The following is a 24,423-nucleotide window of genomic DNA, read 5'->3' on the forward strand; positions in this document are numbered from 1 at the left end:
GACAAAACTCAAGTATTACTCCTCATAACTTCGTGTAGGTTTCCTATATATTTTATAGAATGCCATTGTGGGCAATTATGCTACATTAATGCTTCCCTCCCCTCCTTCTAATCCTTATCTATTTTCCTTATTGCATTAGCTATAACCTACAATGAAATGTTGAAAGCTGGTGCTGATCCTTAAGTTGTCATGAATAAGGTGAAACATTAGTAACATTTTGCTATGATTTTCAATATAATAATTTTGAAGAAAAACATTTATTAAGTTAGAGAACATTCTTTCTATTCCCATGTGGTAAAAAATTATTTTTCTATTTTCTGCAACTGTTTCTGTGAGATCGGAATGACTTTGTGCCAAACTCCTTCATAAACTTTCCAGCCACATTAAGTAGTCAGAGAGTTTTAACTTTTTAATTTCTTCTTTTCTTTTAGTACTTTTCCTAGAAAGTTATATTATGTCTTCCATGTTGTGTATTGTTCTAAATTTTCTATCATGATTAAAAATATTTATTGCTTTTGTAGTTGTCAATTTTCAAAATTTTTACATTTTTCTCTTCTTTTCTGAATTAGTATTGCAAGAGATTTGTTTTTAAACACTGCTTTTGATTTTGATGATCATTTTATTATTTAGTTACATTGTCATAATTTTAAAGTCATTAATTCTTAACAAATTATTTCTCATTAATTTCATTCTTAAACATTTCATAATTTCCATTTTTTATTTTAAGGTATAAACTATTTAGAAGCTTTATGATTAAAGGAGTCTCTCTGCTTACATAAATGAAACTTACTATTCTATGCCCTTATAATATTAATTATATCAGTACATTTTGTTGTATTGAATGTGAGTTTTGGCATAGGTTTGTAGCCCCATAATAACTTTTTACTACATTGAACTAACATATCTGGTGTATTTATTCCAATTATTATATTTTTAATTTACTGTGGTATTTTGTTATAGAAAAATCACCCATAAGCAGTATATGGTTAGATTTCATTTCACATCTTACAGAAATTATAAATCCAATTTACAGTGTTTGAATGGGGTGCCTGGGTGGCTTAGTCAGTTGAGCGTCCAACTTCACCTCAGGTCATGATCTCACAGTTCATGGGTTTGAGCCCCATGTAGGGCTCTGTGCTGACAGCTCAGAGCCTGGAGCCTGCTTCAGTTTCTGTGTGTGTGTCTCTCTCTCTGCCTCTCTCTCTCTCAAAAATAAGTAAACATTAAAAAAAAAAAAGGTTTAAAAAAATAAAAAAATAAAGTGGTTAAAAAATAACTCCATTTTTAATTTAATTTAATTTTATGGCCATTGGAATTTAACTTTTTGTTTATATTTTTACTCTTACTTTTTCTCAGAAATAATTAATGCCAAGATTCCAATCATATCCCAAAACATTGATAACCTATACTTAAATGTTCATGTAATGAACAGCCAACTTTGATAATATTTTTGGTATTGCTTTCCCCAGTTTAAGACCCCAAATTCAGAAGAAAAACAAACTTCAAAAAAATATTTTATAATCCAAGTATTTCTTGAGTTTTTAAAGATGACTGCTCCCTTGTAATCATGATTACATGGTAGAAATGAGTGAGAAGTGATGGTATAAATAATTGGTTATAATTGTTGTGCTCCCTCTGTTTCAGTAGTTTATCACAGTTATTTCAGTGACTCTGCAAGTCTACAATATGGTAATTATCAGATCAAAAAGAAATGTTCAATCTTCCTAGAATGATTGCATATAGGTACATATATTTAAAATTAATGTATTTAATTAATGGTATAATACTCATGATCAGTAGAAACATGGTCAGATACAAAGACTGATATCATGTTTTTATTAATTTTATAAAAGTATTACATATATAAAAATACACAAATCATAAATGTATAGCACGATAACCTTCTTTCATGTTGGAGGCGTAACTCATGGTGATAATACTCACCACATGATAACCAGAAGATCTAAACCCAGGTTCAGTATCTATCAGATTTTGGCTCCTTTTTTTCTCTTTCTTCTTCTTTTCTCTTTCTTTTTCTTTTTAATCTAGAGCCTCTGTGGTCCTCATGGAGCTTGGCTCTGGAGGCTAGTTACCTTAATAACTTACTTATACTTCTTTTTCTCCCAGGAGGACCATCTCCCAGAAGGTGAAGGAAACCTCAATGCTGCAATTATTTGAAAAAGCCCCACTGTTAGCCCAAAACCAAAGCCAGTATGGATAACCACGGTTGATATTCTAGTAGATTATCAGGGATTCCAGATGGTTCAGGACCTCTATTTACATATCCAGGACAATCTACTTCACTTCTTTAAAAGCACTCAACATCCAAGAATGCAAGACAGAATATCCTGAGGATCCATTCCTCAGGTTCACTTTGCATGACTATAGACTGTAATTCCTGGATTTGTTTCAGTCTTAGCAAAGCATCATTTGGAAAATTCACCTTGTGTCTTCTACAAAGGACTGTAGCATTTTTCAAGAAATCAACTACTAAAGGAAAGGACAGTTATTTAAACAGAGAAATTAGGGAAATTACTCCAAGTTCTCTATGGGAAGAGCTAAAATTGAGATAATAAACATGCATTTGGAAAATTTGGGGGAAAGGGATTCGTTTTATCTTGACACAGTGATTATACAACACTTAGAACAAAGTCATTAATTAACTTTATGTTTACCTTTTTTAGAATTAAAATAACAAGAGGACAACATCAGGATTCTGCTTTTTCATTTTCAGAATCTAACAAATTGCCAAACAATATAAGGTAAGAGCACATCTTAAATCATGCAAACTCTGACGATTAAGTCATAAACTGAGCACTCTTTTATTGGCTACTCTGGGAAAAATTCTCCATTTTCAGTTCTTCAGGCGAAAATTTATTAACATGAGAACAAATTTGATAGGAATAAATTTGGAAAATTCAAATGAACAGTGTCCCTGCCCCTAGGCAAGATTACAGGAAAATAAGTAAAATATATTATTTTTCAAAAAATATTCATGGCTACATCAGGCTCTCTTTTCATGGCTTAAGTATCTTATGCCTCCATAGATCCTAAGTATGATCTATTTATAATTGCTCTTTTTTAATACTGATGCTGGCAGGTGGTCAGAGGACTTGGAGTTGAGAGGAGTCTCATAGGACCAGCTAAGAGGGTTTTTGGCTTCACACAGGGTGGAAATCAAACATGAGCCAACAGAATATGAAAGCAGAGTTTACAGAAGATATATATATATAGAGAGAGAGAGAGAGAAAGAGACAGAGACAGAGACAGAGGCACAGAGAGACAGAGAGACAGAGAGAGAGAGGGAGATGGAAAGAGTGTGTCCAGGAGACTTAAAAAGGAAAAGACCATGAGTTTTGTCTTTTTTCTGGGTCTGAGGTTTTTACTGAAGATGGTGGTCTGATGTACGTGTCCTCTCAGGCAACGAGGAACTGGTTTGAAGAAAGACGAGGGCCCAGGTGTTATTCCTTGGAACCAGGGGCTCTTGGCTTGGAGATATGTAGCTTGGTGTCCTGGAATATGCATATGATAGATTTATAAGGTCCTTTTCACCTGATCTTTTCTTAGATGTTATTTTTTCTAAAGAATCATTGCCTCCGTGTCCCTTACTTGATGGGTATAGGCTATTTGCATTACAAAGCATGTAGAAAGTGGGGTGGGGCTGCAGGTCCTAGAAAGAATAGAAGTAGGAAAAAAAAAGCAGATTTTTCTCTCTTGGGGTCCCTTAGGTTTCCCTGTCTCAATACAGTTCCAATGCTATAGAAATACAGCCCCAAAACTAACCTTTTGATTCATCATTGGTTGTAACTGGTTTAAATTTAAGTGAGAATAATTTATAAAGTTAATGAACAATGATTATAGAATAACTTAACAAATCCTAATATTGTAAGAGATTATTTGGAGCTTGGATCAAATCCAGAGTTCATTTGTTTTGCCTTGTGCCTCTCAGCAGGTTTCTGCCATGGGTGACAGGGGAACAGACAATCACTCGGAAGTGACTGACTTCATCCTTGTAGGCTTCAGGGTCCGCTCCGAGCTCCACATTCTCCTCTTCCTGATCTTTCTGCTTGTGTATGCCATGATCCTCCTAGGGAATGTTGGGATGATGACCATTATTATGACTGATCCCCAGCTGAACACACCCATGTATTTCTTCCTAGGCAACCTGTCCTTCATTGATCTCTTCTATTCGTCTGTTATTGCACCCAAGGCCATGATCAACTTCTGGTCTGAGAGCAAGTCCATCTCTTTTGCAGGCTGTGTGACCCAATTCTGTCTTTTTGCCCTCTTCATGGTGGCAGAGGGATTTCTCCTGGCAGCCATGGCCTATGACCGCTTCATTGCCATCTGCAACCCACTCCTCTACTCTGTCCAGATGTCAGCACGTCTCTGCACTCAGTTGGTGGCTGGTTCCTATTTATGCGGCTGCATCAGCTCAGTTGTTCAGACAAGCACGACATTTACTTTGCCATTTTGTGGTTCTCGGGCCATTGACCACTTTTTCTGTGATATTGGCCCACTTCAGAGACTATCTTGTTCTGACCTCTTCATCTATAGAATGATTTCTTTTTCCTTATCCAGCATCATTACCTTGCCTACAATAATTGTCATTATTGTGTCCTATATGTATATTGTATCCACAGTACTAAAGATACGCTCCTCTGAGGGACGTAAGAAAGCGTTCTCCACTTGTAGCTCTCACCTAGGAGTCGTGAGTGTGCTGTATGGTGCTGTGTTTTTTACATATCTCACTCCGGACAGATTTCCTGAGCTGAGTAAAGTGACCTCCTTATGCTATACCTTAGTCACTCCCATGTTGAATCCTTTGATCTACTCTCTGAGAAACAAAGATGTCAAAGAGGCTCTAAAAAAACTTTTAGAGATGAAAAATGCTATGCCTTGATTATTATTTCTCATCCATCAAAGGTATTGTGGCTATTTCTTTCATCTTTCTTGTGACCATTAATGAAAATTAATCTCCTGAACATCATAAAAATATTAACACAGCTTTTTCAAGATGATGTGTGTTCCACATATTACATTTTTTTGCTCAGGGACATTGTTAATCCAAAATGTCCTTGATATCGGAAATGTCCTGGACATTAGGGCAGCATTTTTCAAGTTGAACCTTCCCACTGATCTAAAATAACATTTTATTTCCTGAATTGACTTTTATATTTTTATAGCTTGCTGTTAAATGTGATTTTGATATTTTATTATAGTGTACGAACAGTACTTGTTAAACAGTTATCAAACATTCAGTTTGACAAGTGAAAAAAGTATTATAAAATACTTTCACCAGCATTTTTTTTTTTTCAACGTTTATTTATTTTTGGGACAGGGAGAGACAGAGCATGAACCGGGGAGGGGCAGAGAGAGAGGGAGACACAGAATCGGAAACAGGCTCCAGGCTCTGAGCCATCAGCCCAGAGCCATACGCGGGGCTCGAACTCACGGACCGCGAGATCGTGACCTGAGCTGAAGTCGGACACTTAACCGACTGCGCCACCTAGGCGCCCCCTTTTTTTTTTTTTTTTTTTCACCAGCATTTTATATGTCATGTATTGAGAAGTATAATAAGGAGAAACAAAAAATAAATAATCTTCATAATACATATTAACTTGAAATATTGTTTATTGATGTGTTAGAGGCTCTGAGGCCCTCTAGGTGCTGGATCCCAACTAATATGAAGAAACAAGTGGGACAAAGAGAACTGCAAATATTTCTCAGTAGTCACTTCCTCAATTTGGATCTTCATAATTTTTTTGTGTTAGTTATTCTATGAAATACTTTTCAAAAATTATAGCAGGAAGGTAGTCATCAAATACTGTATGATCCAAAATCACTCTTTTATGACTTAGAATATTTATTTATTTGATTAATTTTCTTGATTACTTATTTGATATGTTCTCATCTTGTGGTAAGCTCAGGTATAAATAAGGTCATTCTTTTGGGGGGATGCATATATGTATTTAATTTTATTTTTGAAAATGTAAAGTGTTTACATAGTTAAAAGTCAAAACTGTATACAAATATATTCAGAGAAATCTCACTGCCATCTCTTTCTTCTCCATGGTGTTGCCACCAGCTTCTTATGAGAAACCATTTTCAGTAAGTTTCTGATTTATCCTTCCTGGATAAATTTTGGCATAGTTAAATAAATAAGTACACACGTAAATAAATGGCTTTTAAAAAGTTCTTCTTACCTGGAAAGTAGCATACCATATACAGTCTTTTATACTTTGCTTTTATTTTTTGTTTTTGCTTTTATTTATTTATTTTAAAATTTTAAAGATGTTTTTATTTATTTATTTTTTAATGGTTAATTTAATTTAATTTAATTTAATTTTAATCTATGTTAGTTAACATATAGTGTATTAATGATTTCAGGAGTAGAATCCAGTGATTCATCACTTACATATAACATGCAGTGCTCATCCCAACAAGTGTTCTCTTTAATGCCCATGAACCATTTAGCCCATCCCGCCACCCACCTCCCCTCCAGCAACCCTCAGTTTGTTTTCTGTATTTAAGAGTCACGTATGGTTTGCCTCCCTCTCTTCTTTTATCTTATTTGTCCTTCCCTTCCCCTGTGTTCATTTGTTTTGTTTCTTAAATTATACATGTGAGTGAAATTATATGATATTCATCTTTCTCTGACTTATTTCACTTAGCATAATACACTGTAGTTCCATCCAGGCTGTTGCAAATGGCAAAATTTCATTTTTTTGATCACCAAGGAATATTCCATTGTATATATACACCACTTCTTCTTTATCCATTTGTCATTTGATGGATATTTGGGCTCTTTCCATAATTTAGCTATTGTTGGTAGTGCTGCTATAAATTTTGGAGGTGCATGTGTCCCTTCAAATCAGCGTTTTTGTATCCTTTGAATAAATACTTAGCAGTGAAATTATTGGGTCACAGGCGAGCTCTATAATTAAGTTTTTGAGGAACCTCCAAACTGTTTCCAGAGTAACTGCACCGGTCTGCATTCCTACTAACAGTGCAAAAGTGTTCCCCTTTCTCTACATCCTCGTCAACATCTGTTGCTTCCTGAGTTACTAATTTTAGCCATCCTGACAGGTGTGAGGTGGTATCTCATTGTGGTTTTGATTTGTATTTCCCTCATGATGAGTGATGTTGAGCATCTTTTCTTGTGTGTGTTGGCCATCTGGATGTTAAAGAAAATCATTCTTTAGGGAGCTTACAATTTAGTGTGAGAGTCACAGCTTACACAGGGAATTATAATCCAGAGATGTGTATGCCAATAATACATACAAGTGGTAAGATTGTGGTTGGTAATAAGTGAAAATCTGCAGCGCTACGTGGGAGATATATTTGAAAGGAATAAGATCGGAGTCAGGGAAACTGCTGAATCAATTCATATTATTGATGAAAGCTTGAAGTATGCCAATGTAAATCTAAAAAGGCTGATTTGAAAAGCTGCACATAAAATACACAGTACTGGGGCACCTGCGTGGCTTAGGTGATGAAGCAATTGACTTTTTTCTTTTTTTTTTTTAACCTTTATTTATTTTTGAGACAGAGAGAGACAGAGCATGAGTGGGGGAGGGTCAGAGAGAGAGGGAGACACAGAATCCGAAACAGGCTCCAGGCTCTGCACTGTCAGCACAGAGCCTGACCTGGGGCTCAAACTCATGGACAGTGAGATCATGTCCTGAGCGAAGTCCGACGCTTAACCGACTGAGCCACCCAGGCGCCCCATGAAGCAACTGACTCTTGATCTCAGCTCAGGTCACGATCTCTTGGTTTGTGAGATCAAGCCCCACGTTGTTGCGTTGGGCTCTGTGCTGACGGCACGGAGCCTGCTTGGGATTCTCTCTCTCCCTATCTTCCCCTCTCAAAATAAACACACTTAAAAAAATACACAGAACTGATTAGCTGATTAGTATGAGGAGAGTACACCAAAGGAAGTGTGTCTCACATTTTTGAACTTGTATGATGTGCTTGGTGATGGTAAAAAGTAAAGGAGTTATCAGCAAACGAGGAATAGAGGGGAATTTCCTAAACTTGAAAAAGAACATTTAAAAAAAAACACAAAAAACTACGGTTAAGATTATATTTAATGCTGACAAACTAGAAGCTTTCCTGCTAAGATAGGAATAAGGCAAGGATGTCTCCCCTGATCACAACTTCCAGGATCCTTTTGCAAGTCTTAGGTAATGCAAAAGACAAAAAGGGAAATAAAAGTGGCTGAATTATGTCTTCCCAAACTCTGATTTTGTAGCCCTAACCTCCATTACTGTAATATGTGCCTCTGTTTGGACACAGGGCTTTTAAACAGGTCATTAAAATACGGCTGTTACGGTGGATTCAAATATAATCTGACTGGTGTCTATAAGAGATTAGGACACACAGAGAGACACTAGACGTGCACATGTACTGAGGGATGACCATGTGAAGAGAGAGCAAGAGGCAAACAGCTGCAAGCCAAGGAGAGAGACCTCAGAGGAAACCAAATCTGCTGGCACCTTATTCTTGGACTTGGAGTCTCCATAACCATGAGAAAATAAATTTGTTATTTAAGCCACCCAATCTATGGCATTTTTGTTTTAGAAGCCCTAGAAAACTATTCCAAAAAGGTATACAGAATGGGAAAAGGAAAAAACACTTTTTTTCCACATGATTCTATGTAGAAAATCTGAGAGAATTGACAAAAACAAACAAACAAACCCTGAAACAGAGATTATACAAAGGTTGTGGGATATATGGTTAACATACAAAAGTTAATTGCTTTCCATACACTAGCAATGAGCAAGTGGAATTTAAATTAAAAACATAATATCACTTATCTTATCATCCTTACCTTGAAATAAAATATGTATGTATAAATCCCACAAAATATGTACAAGATCTATAGAGGGAAAATTATAAAACTCTAATGGAAGAAATTAAAGACCTAAATAAATGGAGAGACATTATATGTTTGTGGAAAGGAAGACTCAATATTGTCAAGATGTCAGTTTTCCCCAACTGAATCAACACATTCACTGAAACCCCAATCAAAATTTCAGCAAATAGTTTTATGGATACTGACAAACCTTAGAAGTTGAATATAAAGTGTATATGGAGAGGCAAAAGACCAGAATAACCAACACAATATTGAAGGAGAAGAACAGAATCAGGGACTGATACCACACAACTTCAAGACTGACTATATAGCTACAATAATCAAAACAGTGTGGTACTGGTGAAAGGATAAAAAGATCAATGGAATAGAATAGAGAGACTAGAAATAGAATGACATCAATAGAACCAACTGATCTTTGACAGAGGAACAAAGATAATAAATGGAGGGGGAAAAAACAGGCTATTTAACAAAGGGTACTGGAATACCTAGACATCCACATACAAAAATGTGAACCTAGATATAAATCTAACAGTATTCACAAAAATTACTCAAATGAACTGTCGACCTAAATGTAAAACACAAAACTGTAACTTTTCCTAGAAGATAATATGAGAGAAATGTAGATGACCTTGGGTATGGTGATGCCTTTATAGATACGATACCAGAGTCATGGTCTGGTCCCATGATAAGTGGGACTCCATTAAAATTAAAAACTTCTGCTCTGCAAAAGTCATTGCCAAAAAATGAGAAGACATGAGACAGGCTGGGGGAAAATATTTTCAAAAGACATATCTGATAAAGGATATCCAAAATATGCAAAGAATTCTTAGTACCGAACTGTAAAAAAAACAATCTGATTGGTCCAATGTCTTGAACTGACAGATCCCAAACAAAGATATACAGATGTTCAAATAAACATATGAAAAGATGTTCCACATCATATGTCATAGAGAATGCAAATAAAAACGAGATGCGCTATAATCCTATCAAAATCACCCAAATCCAGAAACCTGACAACATCAAATAGTAGCGAGCATGTGGAGCAAAAGGAACTCTTTACATTTTCAGTAGAAATGCAAATAGTATAAGTACTTTGGAAGATAATTTGGTAGTTTCTTGTAGAACGAAATATACTCTCACTGATCTGCAATACAGAAATTGCCCCTTGCTGTTTACCCAGTGGAGTTGAAAATTTATGTCCGCACAAGAACCTAGAGCAGTTTTATTCACAATTGCTCAAATTTGAAAGCCACCAAGATTTCCTTCAGTAAGTGAATGGATAAACCGTGGTACATCCAGAGAATAGAATGTTATTCAACACTAAAAAGAAATGAGCTACCAGTGTGAAAAGAGAAGGAGGAAGTTTAATTGCATAGTACTAAGTGAAAGAAGCCAGTGTGAAAAGTCTCCCTATTATATGGTTCCAACTCTACGACATTCTGGAAAAGACAAAACTTATGGTGACAGAAAAAAAGATTGGCAGTTGCCAGGAGTTGTGGGATGAAGAGATAGAGCACAGAACATTTTTAGGGCAGTGAAAATACCCTACATGATACCATAATTATAGATACAGGTCATTATATATATAATGCCATGTATATATACATAGATGTACATATATGTACAGAATATACAATACCAAGAATGTACCCTGAAGTAGACTATGAATTTTGGATGATAAAATATGTTAATACAGGTTGATCAATTGTAATAAATTATGCCAGCCTGGTGAGGGATGTTAATTAAGGGCTTTTAAGCTCTGGAAGGACATGGAAGAATCATAAATACATATTACTATGTGAAAGAAGCCAATCTCGAAAGGGTACATACTGCATGATTCCCACTAGATAACATTTCAGTTGTTGTATTTTTAAACTGCAGAATACATTTTTGAAATAATTTCTGTATTTTTCTTGTTATTTGCTTATTTATTTATTTATTTATTTATTGACTGTTTTATTGGCTTTTGTTTGCTCTGAGACATCATTTGTGTCACTTGTCAGAGGCACAACCTTAGGCTTGTGAGTACTCTTGGATGACAGTGGTTTTATTGAGACTAGTTTCTGCTGTATCCTCCCCTGAACATTTTATTGGGTGTGCCTCTGTAGGTTTCCTAGCTAGCAGGGAAGCTCCATTAATTCTCCTTTTGTTCTATTGTTTTGACAGCGTTGTGGGGCAGATATTTCTCTACTGTCCGATCCATTGTTTTTGTCACCTCTGCAAGGATAGCCTTTAAGTCCAGTCTTTGAGGTTTGCCCCCATCCTATGAGGAGGGCCTTCTTCACTGTCTCCTTCCCTGGTTCTCTCTGGTAAACTTCTACTTGGTCTGCATGTAGCTTTTTGTTCTCATGGAGCTACCAGCTTATCACCAAATGTGTATAATGTTTGAGAGTCACTTATGCCTATGCTTGAATTTTCCCACTTTTTTCCAAATAAATTCAGTTCACTTGAGGAGAGCTTTGGGGCCCTCTGTTATGGACTGCCTTTCTTTCTAGGTAAAACCTGTGTTCACCTGTTCTGGAACTGGGACAGGAGCAGTGGCCCAGCTCTCTCAGAGTGACACCCTGGATTTAGAACAGGTTTCTGGGTGAGTTCAGTAGGCCATAGTTTTCCAAGCTTGTTTTTCTTGACATAGAACCTCTCTCCTTTGAACTGAGGCAACTAAAATTGGGGAACCCATTATTCTTGCTCTATCATGCATGGGGTAGATCTCCTACCCTATGAATGGGCTTTAGATAGAGGAAGACATCTCCAGACATAGTAGCCACTCTTCCCTTGAATAGAGCTTCTGCAGCATGGAGCTGGAGGGAAAAAGGATTGTTTTCAGCCTGCCACTTCCGAGGTGATATGGTAGCTCTTGACTGGGATGTAAGGGAAGAGTCTCTAAGTTCTTTTCTGCACTTGCCTGTGTGCTTCCTATCATGCTGGGCTGGGAGAGAAGAGGGAGGGAGTAGGTCCTGATTCAAATAATACAAGCAAATGTTCCTATTGGCTTTACTCATAGTATCTAAAAGGTGAAAACACCTCAATTGCCCATGAATTTAAGAGCACATAAGGAAAATTTGGCCATATGTGTACAACGAAAAGCGGAATATGACTGAGCAATAAAAAAATGAATTACTTAAACAGATGATAAAATAATTAAATTTCAAATTCATTTTACTCAGTTAAATAAGCCTACCAGAAAAGAGTGCATACTGTATGCAGGCTATATATATAAATATGCCACACACACACACACACACACACACACACAAAGCAAAAAAAAAAAACAAAACAAAAAACCAAAAACAGATCACTGGTGGTGTGGAAATGGAGTTGGACAGAGGCATGGACTAATAGGGAGTATGATAATCTCTTAGAGGTAATGGAAATTTTCTGTATCTTATTGTGGCGATGGTTTTGTTGATGTCTAAAACTGTTAAAATTCACAGAATTGTACATTCTGAGCAAACAGTTCATTTCACACAATTATTCTTCAGTAAAATATTTGAGAAAAAAAATCAGCAGAACTTTTTTTTTTTAGATCCACAGACTTCATTTTAGAACAATGACTCAGATCTTTTTTTTGCACTGAAAAACAGGCACCTATCTACTCAAGGCAATAGAAGATATTTATTGTAATAAAAAAATCAATGCAGAAAGTAGGATAAAACCTATTAAAAATATAATTATTATTAGTGTAGCAGCAGTGGAGGGAGGATTCACCACCATTAACAGTATCATTTAAATTAAGAAAACTTTATCAGTTATTGATGCTACAGTCAGCTATAATTATATATTTAATGGGAAGTTAGTAGATGCGTTTGAAGAAATTTCTTATGTGCATTATATTTTAGGTAAGGGTATTATTTAGGTACCAACAATGATGTTTTTAAAAAACCCAGTAATTCCTAAGTCAAAATATTAGCTATATAGTATTAAAATGGCTTTTTACATGACTTGCACTACAACTTTGATTATTTGATGACCAGCCTTATAATGTATATATCATATTTAGAGAATTACATATGTGTAAATTTATGTGTATGTATGCATTGATGCATATATTTTTATTAATTTATATTAACATGCTAGTTAAAACTATTATTATTTTTGCTGCTTATCCCTGCTTTCAGAAATACTCCATACAGCATGTGCACCTTCTTGGAACCTAAAAGTAAAAGGAGAAGAGCAAATTCCAAACAAGAATGAGCACAGAATATACCTGAATATAATTCCTGTAGCAATGCCAGAAAGTACTGGACATCAGGAAAAGAAGAGAAAAAGTCAGCGTTGAAAAATTACTGCATGTGTCATCTTACGGTGAGGTCTGTTAGCTTCTCCCTCTGCCTGAGGATTCTTTTCTGAGTCATTTGGATGATGCTGAACACACTGGGGAGTGAAATAACCAGTGATCATTCTCACAAAAAGTATCCTGGAGAGAGAGAGAGAGAGAGAGAAAGAGACAGAGATACACAGAGAGACAGAGACAAAAAGACAGACAGAGAGACAGAGACCATGATTATGTTTGATTATGTATACATATGAATGTGTCTGATGGTGGTTGTGGGGGTACAGCACATGGTGAATATGGAGGAACATTGTTCTCCTAACAGCACGATTGTTAGGGCCTTTTTTCTCAGTTTGATAAAGGATTGCTAATATTCAGTGGATGAAGATTCAAAGAATGAGGAGCCTCTTTCTTTGCAGGCTCGTTCCATTATAGGACCCAGAATGTTGGCAAAATGATTCTGCATTTTACTCGTAGGGGAGGGTTAGTAAAATGTGCCTCTCTCATCCTAAACATCTTTCTGCTTCCTGTCAGGAAAAAGGCAAGACGCCGTCTTAAATCTACATCAAGTTTTTCTACCTAGTGAGTCCCCTATTTTCTTCAGTAACCTGTATTAAAAAAAAAAATGTGGGTGGAAGAGGTGACATTTGTTAAAGTATAAGGAAAGATGCTTAGAGAAAGACATGGGTAGAGACATGAACAGATATAGCATATGATGATAAGATACTATTTTGCGTTTAATTGAGACTCTTGTTATTTTGGTTTGTTTTTAATCTTTTCTATTAGTTCTCAGCAAAAAGAAAAATAAAGACTGAAATAACAAAGTTGGGTAATGCAAGCTCTGTCTATGGAAATGAAAACACAGGTACTCTTGCAGACGTGGGATGCTTCTCGGCACAGAGTGAAGTTACTGAGGGACAGAGAATGTTACTGTCTTTCTTCCTATCTCAGACTTAACATAAATAATAGTAAAGGCATAAAGAAAGAACAAATCTGGCAGCCAATAAATATACAGATTTAACAAATAAGTATGAAATTTATGTCATGTAATCATTCAAGTAACTCTGAGATGTAGATATGTACCCCATTTTACAGGAGGAAATTACAAAGCAGAGATACTATGTATCTCTTTCTCAAAGTTATACTATGAATAACTTTCTCAAAGCTACATTGGCAAAAACAGAATTTGAAAACTAAATTTGACACCTGAGCTTATTTTTTAACTCTTAGGTTCATGATGAACTATATTGCCCTTATATTTCCTTCCTCATTTTATGAGGTAGCATTTCTCCAGCAGAGATGCTCAAACATAAAAGTCATTGTTCAGTTCTACATCATTCTCATGTTATCAACCAGCAATCAATATTCAGCTTACTTTAGCTGCCATTCTAAAGGTCATCTCTTTCTTCACAGTCCCTAATAAGATTGCTTTTTGTAAAGCCATTGCAACCTCTTACATGGATGACCGCACAGTTTCTATGACTATTGTCTTCTCCTCCTGAATATTTATTTTCCATAAAGCTACCAGTATGGTTTTTGTGAAATGCCGAGTTGAATACAATACTGTCTTTTTGAAAAATCCCCAGAGCTTACCCCTTGTCTACAGAATAAAGGCTGTCTTCCTAGGCTCGACATATAGGTCTGCATGATTGCCATGAATTTCCTTTTAAGTCTCATCCCTCACTCTTTGTCTTGTGCGTTAAAATGACTTATTAAACTTCATGGAGTTCACCATATAGTTATTTATTTCTCTTTGCACAGAAACCTGCTCAATTCTACTTATTTATTTTGCAAAGCACTTAAGATTTCTCTGACCATCAAGAACATTCACCTCTAAAGGCTGCATTTTTTTTTTTTTTTTTTTTGTATATTCTATAAATGCGTTTTTCACTGAGTTTCTGTGTGGCGGTTTAGTTATCTGTTCAGCTCTTTTCTCCTCATCTGATTGTGAGCTTAAGTACAGATTATTTACACTTACGGATTTTCATATGGCAAAATGCACATCAAAATTCAATAAATATCATTTAATGAATTTTTTCTAAGGCATATACAACAAAAAATGAATTATCTTTGTTTTTGCTTCATTTTCTTTATGGTTTTCTTGTCAAGGGAGGATTTTCAAGAATAATTTAAGCCACAGAAAACTGTGAAATATGTGTGTCACTCATTGACCCTCTGGACAATTAAGAATGACTCATATGTCACCTTTAGGACGGTGTGCACTGCAGAGTAACTGTTTCTCTCATGCAGCATTCAAAAAGATTTCTGCAATAAATCAGATATTTTATTCTGTCTTCTTATCATATCAGATTTTGTTACCCTACCAGTTACATACATATTACATAACACTTGTTCCTAAGTCAAAATAAACAATACACCCCAAACAACATCCTTAGAGTGCCAGCAGCAAACTTGGGATATCTTTTCCCTAAAATCAAAATATATGGCAATCGTTATCTTTACCCATATGAAGATGAAGTATGGCGAAAGCCATTCCACCCCAAAATCAACAGCCAGGCAAAATGTAGTCCTAATGTATCCTTCAGCTGTAAGTACATGGGTTTCAAATACGCAAAATTTCCAAAATTAAATATTTCTAATATCAATGGGCAAATTCTCTGTGTCAATGCCTCCCCAGGTTATCATAATGCCTCTGCCTTTCAGTTATGTCACTGTTAAGATAGAATTAAATAGAAGTATTTTTTTCCCCAGAATCTTTCTCAAAGCTTCTCTGACATCTTTGTTTCTCAGAGAATAAATCAAAGGATTCAGCATGGGAGTGACTAGGGTGTAACATAACGAGGCCACTTTACTCAGCTCAGGAAATCTATCAGGGATGAAATACATAAAAATCACGGCACCGTACAACACACTCACGACTCCCAGGTGAGAGCTGCAAGTGGAGAATGCTTTCTTACGTCCCTCAGTGGATCTTATCTTTAGAACTGTGGACACAATATACATATAGGACACAATAATGACAATTATGGTAGGCAAAATAATAATGCTGCATAAGAAAAACGTAACCATGTTATGAAAGTAGAGATCAGAACAAGATAACCTCTGAAGTGGACAGTCATCACAGTAAAAGTGGTCGATGGCTCGGGAAGCACAAAAGGACAAAGTAAATGTTATGCTTGTCTGAAGAACTGAGCTGATGCAGCCGCATAAATAGGAACCAGCCACCAACTGAGTGCAGAGACGTGCTGACATCTGGACAGAGTAGAGGAGTGGGTTGCAGATGGCAATGAAGCGGTCATAGGCCATGGCTGCCAGGAGAAATCCCTCTGCCACGATGAAGAGGGCAAAGAGAAAGAGCTGGGTCACACAACCTGCAAAGGAGATGGACTTGCTCTCAGACCAGAAGTTGATCATGGCCTTGGGTGCAATAACAGATGAATAGAAGAGATCAATGAAGGACAGGTTGCCTAGGAAGAAATACATGGGTGTGTTCAGCCGGGGATCAGTCATAATAATGGTCATCATCCCAATATTCCCTAGAAGGATCATGGCATACACAAGCAGAAAGATCAGGAAGAGGAGAATGTGGAGCTCGGAGCGGACCCTGAAGCCTACAAGGATGAAGTCAGTCACTTCCGAGTGATTGTCTGTTCCCCTGTCACCCATGGCAGAAACCTGCTGATAGGCACAAGGCAAAATAAACAAATGAAATCTAGGCTTTGTTTCTAGTGGCATAAATAATTTCTTAAATGTAGAATAAATTATTTACATTTTTTTTTCAACGTTTATTATTATTTTTTTTTTGGGACAGAGAGAGACAGAGCATGAATGGGGGAGGGGCAGAGAGAGAGGGAGACACAGAATCGGAAACAGGCTCCAGGCTCTGAGCCATCAGTCCAGAGCCTGACGCGGGGCTCGAACTCACGGACCGCGAGATCGTGACCTGGCTGAAGTCGGACGTTTCACCGACTGCGCCACCCAGGCGCCCCTAAATTATTTACATCTTAATTAACTATTTCACATAAAACAATTTTAATGTCATGAAGAATCAAGAATTTGCATTACATAATACTAGGCTTATGAGACTAATTAAGCAGTGAAAAAATTTTCTGGGTCACTGTACTTAAATCACAAATTTGCTGTGAGTTCAGCCAATAAGTAGCATACAATATTGTCTAATTTCAATCAAATTTGAAATTTCTATTCTTAACATTTTTATAGTAAAATAATTTTCACAATCTAAAATAGGAGTGTTACTAGGATCTAAAATAGAGATATTACATGTAATTGCTATGACAATGTTTATAGCCTGTGATAGCCAAGTCAGTGTTTGAATCATTACATGACAGTAATAAATATATTTTAAAATATTGTTACCTTATTTACCTCAATTTCTTTCCCTTTCATTATCACTGTATCCATCTTTGAAAATAGAATAAAAATAGATGTTATTTGTATGTTAAAATCAATAAAATTTAAAACCACTAATCCTAGATCAAATAAAATGCTCTAAAGATCATTCTAAATAAATGGGCATTTCCTCAGATCAAGTCCATTCCCCCAAATAAAGGAATTTTTATTGCTTCATTATAAATATTTTACTTCCACTAATAGTTGTTTAATTAAAATATGCCATAATCAGCTCCTTTTCTGAAGTGGGGAGAAGTTAATGAACATTCTAATACTTACAACACAATGATGCCTTTCTACCACAACTTCATCAATTCATGGGATCTGGCTCTTTGGGCAGGGCAAGTATATTTAAGGAATATATATAATGGAGAGTTCCTTTCTTAAATCCTAGTAGGCTTTATACATCTTAAAATGAGTATTAAAGGACCATAGCAATTTTGTGTCATCTATAATCTATCATCATTTGCTCCAGTATCATCAGTGGTTGTTTATGATGGTCTTACTTATTTTAGTCCTATGCAGTCTTTCCTCAGGATATTTCAACATTAAGGTTTTGCTTATCCTCTGTGATGGATTCCATTGGGAGAGGAGTAATCATAAAGTCAATTATAGAGACATAAGTACAGGCTCCAGGGCTGTTGTCCATTAGGACTTCAGTAACCTCAGACACAAACAAATAATCTAATAATAGTCCAAATACAAGGAACTTTTCCCTTTGGTTGTATGTATGCTTTGGGAAATTTCTTTGGACTTAGTCTTCTTCATTGACAAAGAAAAACTTTCTGGTAATTATCATAGCATACATATTGGTATGTACATAGAAACAGATTTAAAAGGTAGTACTATACGAGAAAAGTGTTAGATAAGTGAATATTTTTAATTATGTAGTAAATTAAATTCACTATGCTTTAAAAAAGGATAAAAATTCACTCCAAGATATGGTTTGTCTATATTTCTTGATGTAGACATATTTCTTTTCTTTTTTTAAAATATGCAATTTATTGTCAAATTGGTTTCCATACAACACCCAGTGCTCATCCCAACAGGTGCCCTCCTCAATGCCCATCACCCACTTTCCCCACCCTCCCACCCCCCATCAACCCTCAGTTTATTCTCAGTTTTTAAGAGTCTCTTATGGTTTGTCTCCTTCCCTCTCTGTAACTTTTTTTCTCCCCTTCCCCATGGTCTGATGTAGACATATTTCATGATATGACAAATACCCTGTAAATCACAAACTCAGAGTCAGATAATATTTTTCTCATGCTATGATTTCTTATATTCAAATACTAAACAATTAGAGAAGAAATAAAAGCACTCAATAAAATGATTTTAAATTTCCTTAGTAAAAGATTTTAAAATATCTTAACTATTTTATGACTAAAGGACTGCATTAAAAGCATAGACATAGGGGCGCCTGGGTGGCTCAGTTGGTTAAGCATCCGACTTTGGCTCAGGTCATGATCTGGCGGCTTGTGGATTTGAGCCCCGTGTCAGGCTCTGTGCTGATAGCTCAGAGCCTGGAGCCCGCTTCAGATTCTATATCTCTCTCTCTGCCCCTTTCTTGCTTGTGCTTCTGTCTTTCTCTCTCTCTCTCAAAAAAATACATAAACATAAAAAAAATTAAAAAAAACAATAACCATAGGCATAATACTCTATTTAATGAGCTTAGTATTTTGAGCTTTATATATTTTCATCCTAAATATTTCCATAAATTAATTGTAATACTACTTTTTAAATCTCCTTTTAATTAAAAATTATTTCTAGAATTTATTTAGAATTTTCCTCTGTATGGAATACAAAATGATACAGGGTAAGAGTTTCTCATTATAATACAGTATTAGTAAAAGTTTGGTCAGTGTAGGAAGAAAAAGCAGATTAGGTATGTCATGTTTTTATTTTTTTAATATGTATTTATTATAAGAGAAGGAGAGAGAAAGAGTGGCAAGCAAAGGAGGGGCAGAGAGAGAGGGAGAAAGAGAAAATCCCAACCAGGCTCCACATTGTCGGCAGTATCTGATGTGGGGCTCAATCTCATGAACCATGACATCATTACCTGAGCTGAAACCAAGAATCAGATTCTTAATAGATGGAGCCTCCTAAGTGCCCCAGAAGTACATTATGTATGTTAAAGGAAAATATTAATTAAGGTGAATTGAGGCCTATCAAATTTGGAAAGGCTGGAAGAATTTCTGGATGACACTCTTATAATGATCCTGAGAGAAATTTAGGATAAACTCACAGAGAGATACTACTATTGGGGATACAATTCAAAAGTACAGCACCTGACCTATGGTCCAAGGGATCAGATACACAGAAGCAAAAAAAATCACTACTTCCTCATCCATCAAAATCACTTTTCTAGGAAGTTGGGGATTCAACAGCACTGCAGAAATAAGCCCACATGTTTCTACAACTTCTTTTTTCTACTGGTAGAAAGAATGGACAGAAAGTTGATCCCCAAGTCATTGTGCCCTTCTAAATTCTGAGCTTGTATAGATCTAATTGGTAGAGCAAAATCTGTGTCAAGAACCTGTGTGGCAGGAGACATTTGAACTTTCCAACATCTCTATCTAGAAGGCACATGAGATAGAGTTTGAATATCTAACCTGTAAAATGTACCATAATCTAATATACTTTTTATATTTTTAAAATTTTTTTTTTAACGTTTATTTATTTTTGGGACAGAGAGAGACAGAGCATGAACAGGGGAGGGCAGAGAGAGAGGGAGACACAGAATCAGAAGCAGGCTCCAGGCTCTGAGCCATCAGCCCAGAACCCGACGCGGGGCTCGAACTCACGAACTGCCAGATCGTGACCTGAGCTGAAGTCGGACGCTTAACCGACTGAGCCACCCAGGTGCCCCTCTAATATACTTTTTAATCCTTAAACTTTCCACAATAGCATTAACGGTAACAACATGCTATTTCTGACAAATACGTAGAGGGCCACTAACTGTCACAATAGTTGAGACATAAATAAACCCTCAACAAATTCATTGATTAAAATCATTCAATATATGTTCTTGATCATATTCAACTTAATATAGAAATCAAATAGATTTTTAGGAAGTGTTTATTTTTAGTGTTCATGCCCATAGAATTTTCTGGTTATCTATCATTATTGATTTCATAAGTGATAGATAACTAGAAATCTTTATGGGCATGGACATTAGAAATAAACACTTCCTAAAAATATACTGATAAAAAAGAAATCAAATAAAATTTTGATTTCAATTGAACTAAATTATAATGAATCATGATGTATTTAAACTTGGTAAGAAAAAGCAGTACTTAGAGGGATATATAAAACCTTACAGACAAATATGAAGAAGATAGGCAGGAACATTTAGATTTTAATAATAACAATCTTGTTAATAATGTGAAATAGAAAACAGCAAGTCAAAACAAAATATGAGGCGCCTGAGTGCTCAGGGGGCACCTGCATGGCTCAGTCGGTTAAGCATCCTATTTCGGCTCAGGTCATGGTCTCGTGGTTCATGAGTTTGAGCCCCAGGTCTGGCTCTGTGCTAACAGCTCAGAGCCTGGAGCCTGCTTCAGATTCTGTGTCTTCCTCTCTCTCTGCCCCTCCCTGACTCACACTCTTTTTCTCTATCTCAAAGATAAACAGAAAAAAAAAAAAAAAAAGCACAAAACAACAAAAACAGAAAAGAAATAATGTAGATAAAAATTACTTAATTAGAAAAAAATATGTATAATATAGGATAGCCACATAGTCTGACACTGACTCTTTGAAAAATTAGTAATGTGTATAAAATCCTAGCCAATTTAATGAAGGAAAAACAGCATCATTAAATCACAAGAGTCAGGAATTAAAAGGTGATGGCACTACAGATTCTGCTGATATTGATAAAAAATATTTTTACCAAAAATTGATGATTTTTTAAATAAAAATATTTTAAGTAGGACAAAATTATGTGTAAAAGACAAGTATGAATTTTTAATCATATTTTCTAAAGAAATTGAATTTCATTAATGATATTTCCATGAAGAATAGTTCTTGCCTAAATGACTTCACCAGTGTTCTGAACATTTGAGAAAGAAATAAGATCATTTGTACATAAACTCTGTCAGGAATAGTCATAAAGGAAATACTCTCTAACTATAGTTTTGAGTCTCTCATAAGTGTCATAAGGACATTAAATTTTATAGGTAAATCTTACTCATAAACTTAATGTCAAAAGTCTAAACAGACAATAAATAAAATACTTCAGTAAAAAAAAGAATAATGCAATCTCACTGAAGTGTATGTACTAGAAATGTTAAAGTCATTCAATATTTTTAAAAAATAGATTTAAGATTTTCCACATCTAGTTATTAATGCATAGCTTTTATAAATTTGCTTTCCATCACAAAAAAATTAAACTCTGGAGAAAATATATGAACCAAATATTTTTAGAGATTGCATAATAAGTGGTAAATGGCTAATTACTGAGAAAAAGGAAACATACCAGGAGAAAAAGATTTTAAACTTGAATACACAGCAATAGAAACAAACCAAACCTAAGATTGAGTTAAAAAGGAAAAAATAGAAAAGAACAGATGTTCAATGACAACTGAGAAAATATTACCCATGTAATTTGGAAAAAGAGAGGCCAGAAAAATAACAGAAACTATGGTGGGCAAAAATTTTTTCTAAGTTGATGACAAATCTAAACACACAGATGCAAGGAAATGGGCAAAATCCCCAGCAGGATGAACAGAGAGAAAACCAAATAAAACACATCAGAATAAAAATCTGAAGGTGAGTGAAAAAGAGACACTGTCAAGAGGGGAAAAGAGAGACATTACACACAAGCAAATGAAAGTTAAATCATACACCTTGGTCAGAAACAATTCGAACCAGAGACATGGAACAACATCTTTAAAGCACTTAAAGATAGGAGGAGGGGAGACCAAACCAACAAGCATGTGCAGGACAAATGGGCTTCAGAACTGAAGGCAAAAAAGGAACTTTCTGACTAAAGGAAAACTAAGAGAATGTGTCATGCCAAATTTGCGGCACAAGAAATACCAAAGAAAGTTGTCCTCACTAAAGGAAACATTGTCAGGATAAAGTGGGAAGGATCTCTAGGATCCTGAAGACGCTGCTTTCACACTGACAGCAGAACTAAGGATGTGTGAGGAGGGGGAGTTTCCTTCTCTTTCAGTATGCTCCTTAGGTTTTTCTCTTGTTGGTTCTGGCACAGGTGGGCACACTCCACCCTGGTGCTCACTCTTGAAGCAATTCCCAGGCTTCTGGGATCTTTTAAGCCACCTCTTCTGTTGTCTTGAAATCATAGATGGAGGTATGACTGCCTCCTCTTACCCATCTCTGTGTTACTTCTAAATACGAACCCCCGGGTTTCCCCAAACTCTTTTTTTTTTTTTCAACGTTTATTTATTTTTTTTGGGACAGAGAGAGACAGAGCATGAACGGGGGAGGGGCAGAGAGAGAGGGAGACACAGAATCGGAAACAGGCTCCAGGCTCCGAGCCATCAGCCCAGAGCCCGACGCGGGGCTCGAACTCACGGACCGCGAGATCGTGACCTGGCTGAAGTCGGACGCTTAACCGACTGCGCCACCCAGGCGCCCCTCCCCAAACTCTTTAACTGACTGTTTAGATTCTTCTCCGCATAAAATTTTCTTCTAATACCAGCATGCTGTATTAACAGTAAAGAAATGAGTTTCTAAAAGTAAGGTTGTTCATCTACCCAAATGAAAACTAGTGAATATCCTTCTATATATCATGAAATTTAAAAAAAGAATCAGGGGCGCCTGGGTGACTCTGTCCATTAAGATTGTACTTCCATTCAGGACATGATCTCATGGCTCTGCGCCGACAGCTGGGAGCCTGGAGCCTGCTTCAGGTTCTGTCTCCCTCTCTCTGCCCCTCCCCCACTTGTGCTCTGTCTCTCTCTCTCTCAAACATAAATAAACATTAAAAAAATTTTTTAAGAAAAAAGAATCAAGTACTTCTCATCCAAATGTGTTTGTTATTATTGTTATTGTTTTTATTAATTTTGTTCAGTAAGTAGAAGGTACTTCTCATCTCCTCAAGAGAGCCCTTCTAACTTTCCAAAGTTCTGTTGAGTTTAATAATTTCTTTCCTCATTTTTCTTTTGCATTCTGATACAAAATACATTACTGGTGAGAGAGAGACTGTTGTCCCTGGTTAGTATCTTGCAGAGGGAATGCTCACCACTCTGGTTTCCATCCTCATGAGAGAACTTCTCATAGGAGCCACCCCAGGTCTGGTTGATTTAATCAATGAAAGAGCACATTAAAAAAAAAAAAAGAGAGAGAGAGAGAGAGAGAGAGAGAGAAACTACAATTGTTGCTGGTACTTGTTCATCTTAGTGATTGGACTCTGATCTGAACAGTGAGGAAATACAATCCATTTTGCAGGAAGACTTCCTGTTAAACTAAAGTGTGCTTCTTTTCATACTTTTGTTTCTTCATGATTTCACATATGGTAGAAGGTTTATAAGGTAAGAAATGTGTTCATTCTTAAGAATATTGTTTATATTTAATTTGTTTATTCTCAACACTTCTTTTTTAGATAACTTTAGTTATATCTTTCTTTTTTTCCCAATTTTTCTGTTGAAGTCAGAAACTTCTTTATGTAAAACATGAATTTAAGGAAACCATGCATTTTTCTGGTTGATAGGCCCTACCAGAGTATATTTTGGTGATTCTCCTGCCTCCTAAAATCAATCAGTCAATATTTCTGTTAACCTTTAATTTTTTTAAGAAAGTAAGTTTCATACATACTGAACCAAATTGACTCTAATATACTTCCATAGTCCCAACTGTCTTAAAAGAATGTCAAAATTAGTGAAACCATACCAGTGACAACAATAAAAATTACAAGAGATATTATAAGGCATTTTATAATTTA

The 24,423-nt window shown here is 35.9% G+C and overlaps 2 protein-coding genes across 2 annotated transcripts; one reads left to right on the forward strand and one right to left on the reverse strand.

Annotated features, from left to right (window-relative positions):
* The first annotated feature begins 3,931 nt into the window (after nt 1-3,931).
* Nucleotides 3,932-4,903, forward strand: LOC123591837 (olfactory receptor 9K2-like). Its single transcript, XM_045466485.1, has one exon. The coding sequence runs from the start codon at nt 3,962-3,964 to the stop codon at nt 4,901-4,903; it is 942 nt and encodes a 313-aa protein (XP_045322441.1). The 5' UTR covers nt 3,932-3,961.
* Nucleotides 4,904-15,815: 10,912 nt separating this feature from the next.
* Nucleotides 15,816-16,829, reverse strand: LOC123591838 (olfactory receptor 9K2-like). The gene has a single exon (XM_045466486.1). The coding sequence runs from the start codon at nt 16,776-16,778 to the stop codon at nt 15,816-15,818; it is 963 nt and encodes a 320-aa protein (XP_045322442.1). The 5' UTR covers nt 16,779-16,829.
* Nucleotides 16,830-24,423: the final 7,594 nt, after the last annotated feature.

The sequence above is a fragment of the Leopardus geoffroyi genome, chromosome B4 (genome assembly GCF_018350155.1).
Source record: "Leopardus geoffroyi isolate Oge1 chromosome B4, O.geoffroyi_Oge1_pat1.0, whole genome shotgun sequence".
Classification (NCBI taxonomy): domain Eukaryota; kingdom Metazoa; phylum Chordata; class Mammalia; order Carnivora; family Felidae; genus Leopardus; species Leopardus geoffroyi.

What these genes read in the sequence shown, in the direction of transcription:
- LOC123591837 (XM_045466485.1), top strand. Translation starts at nt 3,962, where the DNA reads ATGGGTGACAGGGGAACAGACAATCACTCGGAAGTGACTGACTTCATC.
- LOC123591838 (XM_045466486.1), bottom strand. Translation starts at nt 16,778, where the DNA reads ATGGGTGACAGGGGAACAGACAATCACTCGGAAGTGACTGACTTCATC.